This window comes from Lissotriton helveticus, chromosome 3_1 (genome assembly GCF_964261635.1).
Source record: "Lissotriton helveticus chromosome 3_1, aLisHel1.1, whole genome shotgun sequence".
Taxonomy (NCBI): Eukaryota; Metazoa; Chordata; class Amphibia; order Caudata; family Salamandridae; genus Lissotriton; species Lissotriton helveticus.
Window position 1 is genome coordinate 1313725826 of NC_136061.1, and position 18765 is coordinate 1313744590.

Here is an 18765-nt window from a genome sequence, read left to right on the forward strand (position 1 = left end):
GATTGGTTGTCCAAAGTCGTTCATTCACACTCCACTAAAGTAAAAAGTCAGCTGCCATGCTATGCAGCATATGTCTATTTTAGTTACACATTTCACAGTATAATTTATCTTTCCCCAATGCATAATGTCGTCTGAATCTTGTACTCTAGTGCTTCCTAATTCCATCATCCCTCCCTTTAGTGCCAGATTTCCATCTTTATTATTATGTATTGCTTTTTTTCACAATGGATTCTTGCTTTTACCCATATTCAAGACAGTAACGAAAAGACGAAAAATTAACTTGTGACTCTTCTTACAGATGGGTTTCTAAAGCAAATTTTAATCATATTTACATATACTAGAAATTAAATGTTCTCATTGTACAGTAATTAGCAAATAGTTCTGAAATCATGCAACAGGTTTAACTTTTAGGATAAAAATGACACCCTAATTGAGAGCATGTTCTTAAAGTAATCAGTAAATCAAGAGAAACAATTGTATCTTAATGAATACAACTGTGCTTGTAAAATCATCAGATATTCATTTTCGAATCATTCTCAAGCCATCAAGAGCATGCACATCCTGTGAAGTAATGAGATAGTTATTTTCAAGTCATCCTGAAATCATCAAGCTGAGTTTTTAATCTCTCCTGATGACTACAAGAGCTTGATGATGTCTGAGGATGGGAAAATGACTTCTAGAGTAGTTGGATGATCACCCAATGACTCTGGGATGGCTTCTAAAGTCATCCATTATGACCTGGGCCCATGTCAAAAAAGAAGATCATCCTGGAGTCATTCTGGACTCATCTGATGATTACAGTCAGGCTATTCCTGCAGTTATCTGGGGAAGTCATCCCAAGCCATCTTGAAGTATGACTGTAGGACGAAAAATGTAAATGTGATGACTAACCTAGACTCATCACAAAAACTACAGTAGGATGGTGTTCTGATGACTTCTACTGGCAGGGAGTGATTACCTTTTACAAACCACGAATACTAATTGACAACTTCAGGATGAGGGAGAATTACTCCATGATGGGTTCTAGCTAATTTAAGGATGACTGTCAATTATTCCAAGATGATCCTATAACCGCTCCAGGATGGAAGTGGATTACTCTGGAATGATCCCATGACAATTTCTGGATGAGTGTGGATTATTCCTGGATGATCCTATGACAGCTTCAGGATGGCTATTGATTACATCAGAATGGCCCCATTATATTTTCAGAATGAGTGTTGATTACTCTAGGATGACGTGGTGAAAGGGAGGCATGTTTTTGTCCTTGATATTCGGATTTAAGCGGGGACTCCAAGACAAGTTCATTTTCACGGTCAGATGCGTCATTTTTAGTTGTGGATTTTTTATGAAGGACACTAGCCATCCCTGCTAAAAAGGCCAGGTTTTCAAGTTTCTGCAAATTCATCCGCGAACTTGCATCACCAGGCTGAGAAGTTGTGCTTTCAGCATGAGCTTTGTTACCAACTCTTATATAATCCAGTCCACTCGGCTTGGCTTTTTTGTCCTTGCATCTTTTCTCTGCAATTTCTTCCCCTTGTAGTTTGCGTAACACCCTCTTAATTCTACCAGCGCTTCCCCGATTGCCACAGTCCATTAACATCTGCTTTTTCTCCAGTGCCCTTTGAAGTAACACCTGTTTTAGACCCTCTGTTGTGCCAGAATAGCTTGCAATTATCTCTTGAAAAATATCCTGAATCATTAGACACTGTTTCTTCACTAAAAAAAAAAGCAAGAGAAAAAAAGATATTTACATATAAACTTCAAAACAGAAAAGAACACATTGACCACTTGCAATATATCTTCACGCTCTAGCCATAATATATAAATAAAGAGGTATTGATAATAAAGGACAAATGTATAATCTATCCATAACCAAGTAAGTTTTCCTTAATAGACAGTACACATTGTAAGCCTGAACTTGAACCTCCTGAAAAAAAGTTGCCTAAATAAAATAATTTATCCAAAAATGGCTGCCTTATAGTAGTGCCACAAGCTAAACGTTTCAGTCCTTTTCATAAGTGTTACATTTGTCTCTGGAGAGCAATCCAAGGCATATGTGGGGACATGCATGTTCATTTTTACTGTCCATTATTGAATTAAATAATCACAAATGTAGATTTTTACTGAAACAGGTTGGTAATTAGTACCGTTATCCTGCAGTTGCAAACTTATTATAAAGGTTTACTTATTGTGCTTACCAGATGATTGGAACAGAATCATAGCTTTAAAATCTCTCTCTTCGGTGATTGGCCGACCAGCTTCATCTACATTTTCGACCAGCCATTTACAAAAGAATTTCCCCGGGATTGTCCAAAAGCAGGAAGTCACCATCTTTTCGAACACACACACAGAATGATCGCAAGTGAAAACAAGCATTGGAAATGCAATAGGTCTCGCAATAGGAAAGTTTTGAGTTTTTGGTGTATTTAGGACTGACGCTTTGAATCATAAAATGCCTTCGGAGCTGAATATATAATGCACAATTCTTTAATGGACGCCAGCTTTGCGATGCGGAAGTCGAGGCATGTATGCACATGCGTGCTGGTGACTAAGAATTGAATTTACATGTCTAACTGAACACGGGCAGAAACGAGATGTGTCGCATTTCATGAAAACATGGAAACAAGTGAGAAATGTAGAAGGTAAACTGATTTACATCCAAAAAGTTCACTGCTCTTAATTTTCGATTCAGCTAGAGGACTGGCCAGTGAAAAGGGAGGAGGGAGGAGAAGCTGCCGAGTAAGGCTGTGTGCGGGGAGAGAGAGGGGAGGTGCTGGCGGCTGGGGAGGGGGAGGAGAAATGCGAGTAGGTGAGAGGACTGGAAGAATGCAGGGGGCGGAGCGGAGCAGGAAGAGCTGCTCTTGGCAGGCTGGGGAACAGATGCTGCTACATGGAAACAAGTGAAAAATGTAGAAGGTAAACTGATTTACATCCAAAAAGTTCACCGCTCTTAATTTTCGATTCAGCTAGAGGCAGAGAGGTGGGGGGCTGCCTGGCTGGGCAGTGAAAGGGGAGGAGAAGCTGCCGAGATTTGAAGAGAGGGGAGGTGCTGGCGGCTGGGGAGGCAGGGGGCGGAGAGCAGAGGGCGGAGCGGGAAGAGCTGCTGGCGGAGCTCGGGAACAGAAATACGAGGCACAGAAAAGCGGCAATGAAATGTGCACCTAAACAGCAATGGGAGGAGCGTGGGTGTCATTCCATGAGCAAGTAAAAGTCACTGCAACGAAAACATAAATTAAAAAGTCACTCCAATGAAAACATACATTAACAAGAAACTAAGTTCTGACGGCAAAGTTAGGGGAGGAGAAGTAAAGGCTGTGTTTGCGGGGAGAGAGAGGGGAGGTGCTGGTGTGGGAGGAGTGCTGCTACGGCCTGGGGGAAGCTGGCTGGGGAGGGGGAGGAGAAATGAAAGTAAAGGCTGTGTTTGCGGGGAGAGAGAGGGGAGGTGCTGGTGTGGGAGGAGTGCTGCTATGGCCTGGGGGAAGCTGGCTGGGGAGGGGGAGGAGGAGGAGAAATGCAAGTTTATGGCCCAAAAGCGCGTGCCTGTGGCCACGTGAACTTCATGAAAACCGCAGCAAAAAGCTAGTGGTTTCATGAGGATTTCGAGCACTTGAATTCTCGATCCCTCAATGCGCGCATTGTAGGTCACGAGACCTAAACAGGACGTTGAACGAAACCATGATTATGTCCTGCTAGATATAAAAATCAGGAATTAGTTTGTGTGTGGTTTAAGTTTCAGTGGTAAAATACAGAGCAAATCAAACTGATTAACAGATTTAATTGGAGAAAAGCACCCCAAAAAGTACACTGACCTGGTGCAATTTCTATCTAATATGCCTAGATTTTGGATTACAAAGAAGTGTTTGGGCATGCACTGAAGGCCATTGGGGAAACTACCTAATAATCAACTTTATTTTTGGAGAGCCAGAGTGTATGCTTAGGTCTTGCTGCTCAGGACAAATAGTAATAGCAAAGTATAGGCATTATGAGAGAAATAGAAGAACTATCAATAACTGAACTTTCACACTGGGGTTTGTGAGGGGAAATCAAGTTACCTATCCCCACAGATGCATAGAGAGTCAGATGCCTGCTACCCTCTGCCCACCGGCACCCCCAACATGAAAGGACAAGCGTTAAAAATGCAATAGGTTTCTTTTATTAAGCTAAAGATATTAGCTTTGCTAGTAGTATTGTACGTTAATTGTGCAATATGTAATGGCTTTATAAATTAAACAAAAGGCATTACAATGGCAAATACATAAAGCAAAAGCATTGGCATAGCCAATAGGTCTCCCCTCCGGGACCTCATAAGTGTTTTGCCAGAGGTGTTTGGAAGTTTGGTAAGAGATGCAATTTAACACAAGCATTGAAAATGCTATAGGTCTCGCCTTTGATTAAGTTAAAGCCATTTGCTTTGCTAATGGTATTGTATAGCAAAGCAAATGGCTTTAACTTAATGAAAGGCGAGACCTATTGCATTTTTAATGCTTGTTGTTTAAATCTCACCATTTTCGGTTTCCAAATGCTAACACATGGTTTAGACAGACTCCAACATGTGAAAGGTGACTGTGGTGGCTTACCACTTAATAAAATAATCTTTCGGTTGCAATGATGCTAAATCACAGAACTTAGTGGCGTTTGGTGCGTAGATGACAAGGCTGTGCGTGCTAAATCTTGAAAGGTAGTTACAACATGAAATAACTGACCCCAATGTTTTCACTTTCTGCTTTGCTAAAGAGTATCGCAGACAAGCACATCACAGGAGACGTGAAAAGTTAGGCATGTGCGCTGAATATTCCTTACAATGCTGCACAAACGCCCCTGCAGGAACAGTGTTCCTTCTCAAATTTCATCTTGAACGCAAACCATTTGCGTAGGTGTCCCACGCGCCGTCCTCCAGCTCACGAATCCCCTTGCAAGGCTGTCTAGGCAGCCGCATGATTGGCTGAGGTGAGGGTTGTCGCGTGATCGCAGCCCTCGAGCAGGTCGGCCCGCCTTGTGGTTGAAAGAGTGTGTTAAAGGTATATCACGGATTGGAAGTCCTTCTTTGAAATTGGCAGAAGTGTAAAATAAAACGGAGTAGGACTTATGCGCGCAAGCTTGTATGTGTAAGAGAGGGAGGATGACAAACAGAGAGGAGATGGAGGTGAGGAGGAGAGAGGTATGGAGATTGAAAGAAATGAAGGGGGAGAGGAAAGAGGTTGAGAAGGGAAAGAGAGGACAATGAGACCAAAAGGAGACGCTGGAAACTAGAAAGAAAACAATGAGAGAAAGGAGGAAATGGAGATAGAAAGAAAGATGACGATGACAGAAAAGAAGAGAAATGGGAGGCAGAGAGCGAGAGAGACAGTGAAAAACAAGATGGAGGGCATTGCTGTGGGGAGGGGGAGGAGAAATGAGACATGGCCGCAGCAGGGGGCGGAGCGAGGAGAGCGGCGATGAGGGAGAGTGAATAGTGTGAAGCTGCAGGGGCCTTTGAAGTGAGCTTCACTTCAAACGTGTGGGAGGAGTGCGGCTCAGGCAGAGCGCACGCTGGGGGAAGCTTGCGGAGCAGGAAGAGCTGCTGGGGAACAGATGGCTGGCGATTTGATGCTGTGCGCGCGCATTTTAGGTCAATGCGCTTACGCATTGACCTAAAAGCGCACGGGCACAGCATCAAATCGCCAGTTAGTAGTTAAAGTCTGTTTAAGCCCCTATAGTCTCGCTCCGCTCAATGCGCATTGACAGGTCGGGAGACCTAATAAAGGGATCCCATACCTCGTTGACACATTGAGTACCCGCAGTTCAAACGAGAAGAGGGCATGGGGAAACCTCTTATAAGATCTCAATCAATGGGGAAGGCACGGGTTACTACAACTTGTGCGTGCTTTCACCGTATAAATATTTAACACATGATCCGAGGCAGTTGAATGCTAGAGGAGAGAGAGAAAAGGAGAGAGAGAGAGAGAAAAGGAGAGAGAGAGAGAGAGAAAAGGAGAGAGAGAGAGAGAGAGAAAAGGAGAGAGAGAGAGAGAAAAGGAGAGACAGAGAGAGAGAAAAGGAGAGACAGAGACCGAAAAGGAGAGAGAGAGAGACAGAGAGAGAAAAAAGGAGAGAGAGAGAGAAAAAAAGGAGAGAGAGAGAGAAAGAGAAAGAGAGAGAGAAAAGGAGAGAGAGAGAGAGAGAAAAGGAGAGAGAGAGAGAAAAGGAGAGAGAAAAGGACAGAGAGAGAGAGAAAAAAGGAGAGAGAGAGAGAAAAAAGGAGAGAGAGAGAGAGAAAAGGAGAGACAGAGACAGAGAGAGAGAAAAGGAGAGACAGAGAGACCGAAAAGGAGAGAGAGAGAGACAGAGAAAAGGAGAGACAGAGAGAGAGAAAATGAGACACAGAGAGAGAGAGAGAAAAGGAGAGACAGAGACAGAGAAAAGGAGAGACGGAGAGAGAGACAGAGAAAAGGAGATACAGAGAGAGAGAGACAGAGAAAAGGAGAGACAGAGAAAAGGAGAGAGAGACAGAGGAAAGGAGAGAGAGAGACAGAAGGAGAGAGAGAGAGAGACAGAAGGAGAAGGAGAGAGAGAGAGAGAGAGAGAGAGAGAGAGAGAGAAAATGAGAGAGAGACAGAAGGAGAGAGAGAGAGAAAAAGAGAGACAGAAGGAGAGAAAAAAATGAGAGATAGAGGAGAGAGAGAAAAAAATGAGATAGAGAAAAAATGAGAGAGAAGGAGAGAGAGAGAGAAAAAAATGAGAGAGAGAAAGAGACAGAGAGACAGACAGAGAGAGAGAATAGGAAATAATAATGTGATTTATCTCAGGGCTCGATCCCTCTGCCTCAGTACTTTAGCAGTAGGTCAGGTTGTAAATGGATAATATATGGCTGGGATCGATAGTGGCAGATGTAACAAGACCTGCTTCATTTTTATAGAGATCTTAGCGGTCAATGTAAATTAGCGCAAACAGGGAATACGTAATTGGCCCTGTCTCAATAATATATACAAACGAGTTAAAAACATTGCACGCACATGGAACGAAACCAGAATGATAGCCTGTTTTGCGAAAGTAGATATGGCAAGATGTTGGAATGCGTCAGACTACGTTTCCTAAATAGGGCGTAAACCTCAATCGCCACAGGCAACCAGGCCTTTCAATTACACAAATAGCAAACAAAATAAGGAACCAGCATTACAACGGCTAAGTTATTTGAAGCATTTATCCTTATGCTTTGAAACGCATCCATGAAAACTGCCAGTGTTTTAGAAGATGTGCTGCTCAGCACACTACACAGCTTGGGGAACGTGACCAGGATTCAACAATAGAGCACACATTCATTTAGTAATGAAAGCTCACTACAAGTTGCAAGGACACAAGTAATGCTCAACAATATACAATATTCACATAAATAAATGTGTTTAGCCTTCTTTGATTGACAACTTTTCAGTAGATGGAAAACTGTTCCATTTGGTCGAGAATCTTGAATAAACGCAGGTGCACTTGGAACCAACATGGGACCTACAATATACGGGCAGTAATTTATTTTTCCTTACGGCGAAGAACTTACTGTAAAACACATTTTGTAGGCTTTTGGCAATTTTCCACAACTTACACAGGCACGCCCTACGTCACACATACACAAAAAGACACATGCTCAAACACAAAAGGTGCATATTAAACAAGCAGGCAGGCTGATACAGACAAACATCAAACACACATAATACACACACATTGCAACGCAGGCATTCATTACAACACGTACGAAGCACACACATGCAGGGAGCTGCGTCTGAATTTGCCCCATTAATGAAAACTCGTGCTTTCCGAAAAATTAGGAAGCTGGTCTGGGACGGAAATTGAGCAGCTGGGACCGAGAGATCGATGCTGCTCTTTTTTAACAGCTGCAGCACTTCCCTGAGTATTCGCTGGAATCGACGAAGGAAGTGGAGTTGGAAAAATAAAGAGACCGATGACAATCCATCTGTCCCTTTAATGGCCATTGGTTGCACTCACGGGTCACGGCAGTCTTCGTTCTTGCCGCAGAACAATGACGTCACTTCCGGCGCTCCCGGATGTGCGTAGGCTTTTGCTAGAGGAATCCACCGGCTTCCGGTATATGAAAAGGTGAGAGAGCTGTTGTCCATTGAGGATTTGCGGTTCGAGTCCCAGCCAGCCGGCAGACTTTTGGTTTACAGTAGGTGATTTTTGCATTGTGTTCGAGGCAGCTGTGTTTAAAAAAAATGTATTTTAGTATTGTGATGGAGTGAATTCGGCAGTCACCATGACGACAAAGCTTGTTTTCCTTTGCAAGACCTATTCCTCGGGCCATGAACAGGTCTATCCGCAGTTGTTTAGAGTCTAACAAACAGAAATCCACTAAACTATGTGTTTATGGAAATACTCTAAGAAGGAAGTGCAGCCTGGGGGTACAGAAAGTATCATATCACAGCAGCGCCTCCCGGCATTCCGCATTCATAAAAAGTTTGGGGGTTTGTAGGGCTTTTGGATTTTAGGGCGTACATGGTCATATTATGGTTGAGGGTGGGTTTGTGTTTTGGGGGGCCAGGTGTAATTTAAGGGTTTAGAGCATGTTTGGGTTTGGGATACGAGGGTTAATTTTAGGGTTTAGGGTGTGTTTGGGTTTTAGGGTGCCAGGGTTAGTGTTAGGGTTTAGGGTGTGTTTGGGTTTTAGGGTACAAGGGTTAATATTAGGGTTTAGGCCTTCCCCGGTTACTCTATTTAATATTCCAATTTCCTTCCACCAGGCCCTTTTAATTATTGGTTATTTCTTGTATTGCTTCTCTGATGTCTTTCTCCATTCCTTACCCCTATGACGCACTTATCTGCAACTAGGCAAGTGTTCTACCTCTCTGAGCCAGAATAAAATCTAGTGCATAACTATTTTGTTTTGTGAATATAAGCATACTTTTCAGCTCTAATGTAATTTTCTTCAAAGTATCAATGGTCACATTAGACAGTATCTGAAGTTTACACCTAAAGTTTTTCCCCTGGCAGCTCCTACTCTCCCTAGTGTTATTATGGAAGCCAGGATGTCTGACTGTTCTCCCATTTAAGTAGTTGTTTACTTCTAGATCTGTCACCCACTGTAAAATTCTCTTGTCATTGTTCTAGCTGAACATGTTCTAGATTTAATATCTGCACATGTGAACCCCACTGGTAGGGCTGTGTCCAATGCAACATCCTCTGTTCCATTATAAAAATTCGAATAGGTCTTATTCATTAGAAAAATAGACCTGGGTGTGCATATAGCTGAGCTTTATATCATACATAACCATATCTTATATTATTATGTAGTAGCTTCCTCCCAGCTAGTTTCCCAGAGCTCTTTAATTTATCGGTGGTACCATTAATTTCATTTATAGCACAATACGTCGGATAGTATCCCACCATTTTTTTTTACCATTGTGTCACTGTGTGCTTTTCGGTAACTCCTGTCAGGGTGACATTCTTTTAGTCAAAATGTACAATCTTACAGAAAACGTTAGTCTTACACCTGAGTACTATTTTCCTGTTCGTGTTTGCGGAAGTTTATAAAGACAAGGCCTCTGATAGGCCTGCCCAAACCGTCCTGTTATTTTCTGGAAATTGGGAGGTTTTTTTCAGGCATAATTTACAATAGAAGTTTTCCATGTGTTCTCACAAATGCATTACTGTGTCCAGTAGTAAATAAAAGAAGTACAGTGAGGAAGAATCGTAGTTGAAAACAGTCACTCTTCTAGGTTCTCATCTTTGGTGTCAGTAGGCCCCCAGACGTAACCAGTCCTTGTGGGGCTCTAAACCCAGTACTTTAGTACTGTTGGTTGGGTTTATGAGTCACTCTTGTTTGCAAATTATATTTGGGCTTATTACTATACACTGCTTGCGGCAAATATGCTTGCTGGCGAGGCTGTTCTTGACCCTTTGCTGGAGGTTCCCTTTTCACATGGAAAGGGTGTATCCAGATCTTGTAGCAGGTGCACTTTACTCCTGTGTTGGTGACCAACCGGATTTGTACAGGGCCCGTCCACCTGGGCTGTAGACAACTACTCAGCTCAAAGTTCTTCACCATTACCCACTCATCTGGGGTAATGGTATGACTGGCTTCAGTCAAAGGTGTGGGCAACGCCTTCTTCACTTGTTGGTGCAGGGTTTTTACAGTTCGTTAACTTTACACAATGGTCTCTCATTAGGCGATCAGAAAAATGCAATATGGTAATGTACTTTGGCGCTCCTCATACTGACATCAATCTTCCACTGACAATCTCGTGGGGGCCTAGCAGATGAGAATAGTTAGGGGTACTGTGCACTCTTATGAGAGCAAAGCGTAGAGCACCTACCCAGGTCAATGTAATTTCTGTTCCTAGCTTTGCAATCTTTGCTTTCAAAATACCATTCAGTTTTTCAACAGCACTGTTAGAAAGGCGACCCCGGGGGAGGCAGAAGATGTCTGACTGACCACCCCTAGGTCCACCTCTCCGTCAAGAAGTAGCCGAGCGTTACTGAGAGGCCTCCTGGGTGAGGGCCCTCTCCTAGGATCGTACAGCAGAGTAACCACAACACTACAAATGGACACCACACCAGAGGTCGAGTTCGTAAGCTTTATCAGGAAATAAAGGCTGCTGGTTCCCAGCGCTATGTACAAGTAGTTTGAGGGGTCTTTAAAGTCTCGTAAAAGGGGGTCAGGGTAGCGGGACAGTCTCGGTTGGGGTGTAGGACGCGGCAGCAGGCTCTCCAGATGATTCGGCAAAGGTGGGCCGCGGCAGCGCCAGCAGGCTCTCAAGATGGTTTGGCAAAGGTGGGCCGCGGCAGCGCCAGCAGGCTCTCCAGATGGTTTGGCAAAGGTGGGCCGCGGCAGCGCCAGCAGGCTCTCAAGATGGTTCGGCAAAGGTGGGCCGCGGCAGCGCCAGCAGGCTCTCAAGATGGTTCGGCAAAGGTGGGCCGCGGCAGCGCCAGCAGGCTCTCAAGATGGTTTGGCAAAGGTGGGCCGCGGCAGCGCCAGCAGGCTCTCAAGATGGTTCGGCAAAGGTGGGCCGCGGCAGCGCCAGCAGGCTCTCAAGATGGTTCGGCAAAGGTGGGCCGCGGCAGCGCCAGCAGGCTCTCAGGGTATCCTGGGGTTACAGGGACAATGAGTTCTTCTGGTGTCGGCCGTGACAGCGTCAGTAGGGCTTTCCAGTCCCGGATACAACTCCTGTCCTACTCCGGGGCTGGCCCAGATATAGGACTGGAGTCCTTTGATGTCCGGACCCTCGCGCCTGGGGGCCAGAGGGGCCGGGAAGATGGTGTCCAGACACCCAGCAGGGGGGCGGAGCCAGCACCCAGGGATGCCGGGGGCGATCGATACCAGGCGTCCGGGGAGGGTTGGAGGCCCATCGAAACTTCCCTCCTCTGGGATCTGTTGAGTGGCCACTCGACCACCTGGGTAGATCTTGGAGCCTCGATGTCGGGGCTTTGCTGGGGCCTGGGCCGGGGCCGAGGCCACGTGTTCGTGACGTGGTGGTCCCAAAATGGAGTCGGGCGAGGCCTCGTGCTCAGGACGTGATGGGCCCATGATGGAGTCAGGCCGGTGTGGTGTCCCGTGGTGGTAACCGGACCGATAGTGTTGGTGCGTGCAGGATCGGGCGGAAGGGGCCGCCCGGGGCTCTGTGGAGGGCCGATGTCGTCCGGGGCCCGCCACGCGGGAGGGGTAGGACCACGCCACGAGGCCGGGTCCAACAAGCACACACTGCCTTTGGGTTGTAGATGCAATGGACTTTTTGCTTTATGGCCAATGCCCTGGTCACCAGTTCCACTTTGTTTAAAAAGTGTGTGCCATTGTCCGAAGAAATTAAACAGGGCAGGCTGAGGCACGGAAACAGTTCCTTCAGTAGACACTTGGCTATTGTTGGGACATCATTCTTCTTGGTCGCGTAGGCGTTGATTCAGCCTGAGAACATACAGACTACTACCAAGTGTTCAAAAGTGCCTCAGGTGGTGCAAAGTGTTCTGGGAAGTCGGTGTTCCTTTCCTTGCATTATGTTGGCTGCAAATCTTACATGTTTTACAAATCATTTCAGCTGCTTTCCTAAACTTCCAATTGCTCCACCATTTTGAAAATACTGCGCACATGGCATCACTACCTAAATGTGCTGGCCCATGTATATTGTAGGGCATGGGCTGAACTGTAGAATTAGATAGGGTTATCCTCCCTTCAAGATCATTACAGATCCCCTCTACTAGCTTCCCTTTTCCTGTTCTCTCTATCCTTTTCCCCAACCGTAGCTTCACTTTGCAATCGTTTTATATCATAAATTATATTATGTATTCATCTCCCTTGGTATCATTCAAAGCTTATACAATATACATTATTGAGGCGGGCTGTTGGGCTGTGTTCTTGACAGTAGCGTCTGCAAAAGCATTTCCTTTACCAACATCATCTACAATTTTCTTATGCGCAATACATTTTGTTATTGACACGTTTCTTGATCACGACAGAGCATTCAAGAGTTTGACAATCAAGGTAACATGTTGTTTTTTCTGTTCCTGGGATATTAGAAATCCTTTTTCTTTCTGCAATCAACCAAAATTGTGGACAACTCTAAAGATTTATTGGCTATCTGTATAGATTACATCTTGCACCTAATTCACATGCCCTAGTTAAGGCTATTATTTTAGCCACTTGTGCAGATTTTTCTGGTATTTTACATGTTTCAACAAACGTTGTCAAGGTGGTAATAGCATATGTGGCAATTTCAAGCATGATCCATCCAACAATAATTCGCCATCTCTGCGTGCCATAGAAGTGTCTATAAGATACATGCTGCCCTTTGTGGTTTCCTCAGTAACTAATTTCCAATCATGGAGGTACCTCTGTGTCCTGGCATTGAGTGGGAAGACACATGGCTGGGTTCAAGACATTATAGTGATGTAAAACACAAGAGGGCCCCTGAAAAACAAATAATGGAGAAGGCAAATGCATGAGTCAGACATTCTCAAGAATTAAATATAAATAAAAATATGTATGTGTGTATGTATATATGTGTGTGTGTGTATATATATATATATATATATATATATATATATATATATATATATATATATATATATATATATATATATATATAGCGTTTCACCACACGCTCACAAGCGTGAAAATGCACTCGAAATCCAGAGTATATTCACCATTCAATTATACCATCCAGTAAAGTTCGTGGGTATAAATTCTTTTATTCCAGCATGGAACACAGTTCATGGAACTAACCCCCAACGCGTTTCAGCGACAACTCGCCTTGGTCACGGGAGAGTAATGTTAGTGAAATAAACATTTAAATAAAGTTTTCAAACCATTGTGTATGAACATAAACAAAGGACAATGTGCATAAAGTAAAAGACAGCGGCCATCTTGGCATGGTCAACTATTCATAATGATGTGTCTGAGTGAATATCCATTCGACTAACAGACTCTTGCAATAATATATGCTATCACTTCTAGCAACAATATTGAACGATTTATCCAATATCTATACCATAATGGTTCAAAATAAGTATCCCAAGTGGGGAAAACATTCTTATTATGCGCAACCAGATGAAAGTTCCATGCTGCTATGTTCACACAATCACATTTAGAACAGCACGAAACACTTATACCCAGCAAGTGCATGATGGTGACAAATGAGAGACGGGCAGTGAGACCCAACCCCAGTGGGTGGTGGTGATTGCATACCAACTAGATCACAAAGTAATCATGAAAACCAGATTAGGTCATACAATTTCAAAATCAATCATAATCAAAATAAACAAAACCCAAATCATGATAATGTTTCCTTCAATCCCAAGTGGGAAATATAAACGTGACCCATGGGTTGATCACATCTGCTGCCCGGTCTATTCTCCACAGAGAAGTGTCACCTATAGAAAAACAAGAGCGGCACATCAGAACTACTAATGCCATGTACAAGCGACCTTCAAGTAATATGTGCATAAAAAACAATACAATTTAAGTGATTTAAAAACAGTCGAATCATTATTCGGAGTTTGAGAAAACAGCTGACGTTATGTGCAATGTACATCATTGTAGGCAGACCACTATATAGTTTACTCTCCCAGATACCATTTAAGTTCTTCTTCAGAATTCAGCCCCCCTGGGATGCGTGTGTCGAGATCAAGGATATATTTACTTTCCAATTGACGCAACCTGCGTATTCTGTCGCCACCCCTCCTCATGTTGGGAATTCTATCAATCACAAAGAATTTCAATAAGTTGCGGTTGCCCCTGTGTTTTTCTTCAAAGTGACGGGCGACCGGCGAGCTTTGATCTTTATTGTCGATCGCCCTCATGTGCTCAAGAATACGCTTTTTCGCTGGGAACATAGTGCTCCCTACATATTTTTTGGCACATGGACACACCAACACATATATCACATGGTCAGAGAGGCAGTTAAGATGTTGTATAATCGGTTTTTCCCTGTCTTCTATGGGATAATAGACTGATTTGACGTTGGTGCTGAATTTGCAAGCTTTACACTTCATACAAGTGAAAAAGCCCTTTATCTCATTGGTCTTCCTCGGTATGGTATTAACCTCATTTCTGCTCAGCTTGTCTTTCAAAGAGTCAGCCTTCCGATAGGTAATACTAGGATTGCTCCCTAAAACCTCGGTGAGTGTCTGTTCAGTAAGTAACACATTCCAGTTTTTTTTAAAGCTTTTCTGTATCTGCCACGAACTGGCGTGGTAAGTAGAGATAAATCTAATAACCTCCTGTTCTTCAGGTTTATCAATCTTAGGTACCAATAGCGACTCATGGCTGATGGTGCTAGCCTTTACAAAAGCCGCGTCAATCACCTGTGGATTGTAACCACGTTCCCTGAAACGTTCTTTCATTATGTCTCCTTCTCTTAGAAAATCCTCATCCTTACTGCAGTTCCTCCGAGCCCGGAGGAACTCCCCACTCCGGGTTCGGAGGAACTGCAGTAAGGATGAGGATTTTCTAAGAGAAGGAGACATAATGAAAGAACGTTTCAGGGAACGTGGTTACAATCCACAGGTGATTGACGCGGCTTTTGTAAAGGCTAGCACCATCAGCCATGAGTCGCTATTGGTACCTAAGATTGATAAACCTGAAGAACAGGAGGTTATTAGATTTATCTCTACTTACCACGCCAGTTCGTGGCAGATACAGAAAAGCTTTAAAAAAAATTGGAATGTGTTACTTACTGAACAGACACTCACCGAGGTTTTAGGGAGCAATCCTAGTATTACCTATCGGAAGGCTGACTCTTTGAAAGACAAGCTGAGCAGAAATGAGGTTAATACCATACCGAGGAAGACCAATGAGATATAGGGGTTTTTCACTTGTATGAAGTGTAAAGCTTGCAAATTCAGCACCAACGTCAAATCAGTCTATTATCCCATAGAAGACAGGGAAAAACCGATTATACAACATCTTAACTGCCTCTCTGACCATGTGATATATGTGTTGGTGTGTCCATGTGCCAAAAAATATGTAGGGAGCACTATGTTCCCAGCGAAAAAGCGTATTCTTGAGCACATGAGGGCGATCGACAATAAAGATCAAAGCTCGCCGGTCGCCCGTCACTTTGAAGAAAAACACAGGGGCAACCGCAACTTATTGAAATTCTTTGTGATTGATAGAATTCCCAACTTGAGGAGGGGTGGCGACAGAATACGCAGGTTGCGTCAATTGGAAAGTAAATATATCCTTGATCTCGACACACGCATCCCAGGGGGGCTGAATTCTGAAAAAGAACTTAAATGGTATCTGGGAGAGTAAACTATATAGTGGTCTGCCTACAATGATGTACATTGCACATAACGTCAGCTGTTTTCTCAAACTCCGAATAATGATTCGACTGTTTTTAAATCACTTAAATTGTATTGTTTTTTATGCACATATTACTTGAAGGTCGCTTGTACATGGCATTAGTAGTTCTGATGTGCCGCTCTTGTTTTTCTATAGGTGACACTTCTCTGTGGAGAATAGACCGGGCAGCAGATGTGATCAACCCATGGGTCACGTTTATATTTCCCACTTGGGATTGAAGGAAACATTATCATGATTTGGGTTTTGTTTATTTTGATTATGATTGATTTTGAAATTGTATGACCTAATCTGGTTTTCATGATTACTTTGTGATCTAGTTGGTATGCAATCACCACCACCCACTGGGGTTGGGTCTCACTGCCCGTCTCTCATTTGTCACCATCATGCACTTGCTGGGTATAAGTGTTTCGTGCTGTTCTAAATGTGATTGTGTGAACATAGCAGCATGGAACTTTCATCACGTTGCGCATAATAAGAATGTTTTCCCCACTTGGGATACTTATTTTGAACCATTATGGTATAGATATTGGATAAATCGTTCAATATTGTTGCTAGAAGTGATAGCATATATTATTGCAAGAGTCTGTTAGTCGAATGGATATTCACTCAGACACATCATTATGAATAGTTGACCATGCCAAGATGGCCGCTGTGTTTTACTTTATGCACATTGTCCTTTGTTTATGTTCATACACGATGGTTTGAAAACTTTATTTAAATGTTTATTTCACTAACATTACTCACCCGTGACCAAGGCGAGTTGTCGCTGAAACGCGTTGGGGGTTAGTTCCATGAACTGTGTTCCATGCTGGAATAAAAGAATTTATACCCACGAACTTTACTGGATGGTATAATTGAATGGTGAATATACTCTGGATTTAGAGTGCATTTTCACGCTTGTGAGCGTGTGGTGAAACGCTATACATACAGGGTGCCTTTGACCCTGGTGTGCACCGCAGTACGAGGGTCCCGGTTTTTCAAAGGATGTGAACGCTTTATATATATATATATATATATATATATATATATATATATATATATATATATATATATATATACACAGTAGCCACTCGAAAAAAAGATGTCAACTCCATGTTGGAGCTTGTAAAATCATTATTTGCTATCCTACATTGACGTGTTTCGGCAGTAACTTGCCTTGTACAGCGATAACGAGGCATTTTTTTCATTCGTCTTTAAAACACAAACCATGTGACATGTAAAAAGTGAAAACAGACTGTGTGCTCCTCGCTACTTTTTATAGTCTGGTTACCAACAATTTCAAGTAGTTAATTAAATGATTCAAAACTTAGCAACATAAGTTTGAAATCTATGGCCATTCCTCAAAATAATCATGTTATTTAGAATGATAAAATCATTTGGAGTAGACATGCCAGTTTCACATTGTCTCTTTTAAGACACTGATTTACGAAACGTTGTAAAATTCTTCAAAACTCTCATTAAAAATAAAGTGCAAGTTCTTGGAAACCGATACCAGTTACGGTGTACACAATTATGCAGAGAATTTTCTTTTTGCTCTGAGTGTGGCGGTGTTTATTCTCCAAATCGCACTCTTTTCTTTCGCATAAATTCATAAATTCTACACATGGTTAAAAAAACTAAACATTATTAATTAAAATCACTACAACACATTACTATATACCTGGCATAAATTGACCAATTTGTTTAGCCTGTTTAGTGTTTAATAATACAGTACTGCTAAATCTCTAGAAGTTTCAACCAAGTCAAGATTGACAATAATAATAGTGCAGCTTAATAATAATAAAGCCCAAGTAGGTATTGAATCTCTTCAGAATAACTCTTTGATTTACCAATTGTTTTGGCCTCCCGAGGACTGTGCAATATAAATCATAAAGTGCTCTAGGTAAAGTGCAGTGTGTCTGTGTTAGGATATAAATTGAGAAATTCAACTGAGGGAAGAAGTAACTCTCTACCTCTTCATAAAGGCGTATGCAAATCTTTTTCACTATTCAGGCCCCCTGAATTCACTACGAGGCAAACGCGCCTCGTTGTAAGTTGGGGGATTAAGTCCTGAGGGTCCCTGTGGGCCAACTAGCACTCCAGGTACCTCCAGTAAGTGCCACAGAGCTGCTTTGAAGAGAGGTGGTCCACTCCCCTTTTTACATCTCTCTGCAATCATGGCTGCTCGGAGCTGAAGCTCCGTAGAAGCCCCATACACAGCAACCAAGAGCAGTGCTTCAACACGCCAAAACCAGCAGGAAAAACGCACTCCTGACATCGGAGCACTGGGAGCGCCTGACGCTGTGGGCGCCGTTCCCCCAAACTGTCTCGTCACATTAAATCAGCTAAAATATCGCCAGGCAATCGCGCCTCAAAATGGCGCACGAGGCGGAGCGGACTTGCTTTTCTGTGTAACAAAGCGGGGACCACGAAATCAGGAGCGGGCCCCCGGGAGACTACATCGGAGGAGCGACGTGTCCCTGTGCTACATCCTCTGCATCTCCGGTGGGCGCCTGCAGCAGTAGGGAAACTATCCGTCGAGAATTTGTGCCGTTCGATGGGGAGTGTTGCTCCACTGCTTCGACTAGCTCAGCGCATGAAAAGCGCTTCCCATTTAAGTACTAAGTATTTTTAGACTCCGGTGAGGCTTCCGATGCTCTGCTGTGAGCAGACGCTGATTCCGGCCCGAGAGCGGAAAATGGTGTGGCGAGGACTACCGTAACACCTGGAGCATCGGGAGAAGCGGTAGGCGATGAGCCCAGCAAAGAGTGCCCTGTGCGAATTGGTGCAGAGAAACAGCCTGATTTTCAATCCTGAAGAGGCTGGTGCGGGCCCCAGGCATGGACGGACAAACTGGAATCGCTGCAGCAAGTGAAGAGAGCTGCAGGGGGTCCCTCCTCTGGCAGACTGTCTGAGAGACCTAGCGCGAACTCAAGGCGGACACTCACTGAGACAACCACATCAGAGGTGAGCTGCTGATAGAAACACTTCACTAGCGAGAGGTTGTG

General features: G+C 43.6%; 2 protein-coding genes across 7 annotated transcripts in view; one reads left to right on the forward strand and one right to left on the reverse strand.

Moving 5' to 3' along the window:
* Positions 1-350: 350 nt before the first annotated feature.
* LOC144823446 (uncharacterized) lies at positions 351-7998 on the reverse strand. The gene is made up of 3 exons (XM_078681970.1): positions 7975-7998; positions 2199-2331; positions 351-1716 (listed from the first exon to the last, which is right to left on the reverse strand). The coding sequence occupies exons 2-3, from the start codon at positions 2329-2331 to the stop codon at positions 1184-1186; spliced, it is 666 nt and encodes a 221-aa protein (XP_078538096.1). The 5' UTR covers positions 7975-7998; the 3' UTR covers positions 351-1183.
* Positions 7981-18765, forward strand: part of PRDM10 (PR/SET domain 10) — a 1331210-nt gene continuing 1320425 nt past the window's right edge. Inside the window, exon 1 of one of the 6 annotated variants that reach the window (XM_078681965.1) lies at positions 7981-8085. The gene's annotated coding sequence lies outside the window, so the exon portion shown is untranslated. Of the gene's footprint in view, positions 8160-18765 lie in introns of all 6 variants that reach the window. The other 5 variants (XM_078681964.1, XM_078681969.1, XM_078681968.1 and 2 more) reach the window with 5 other exon arrangements.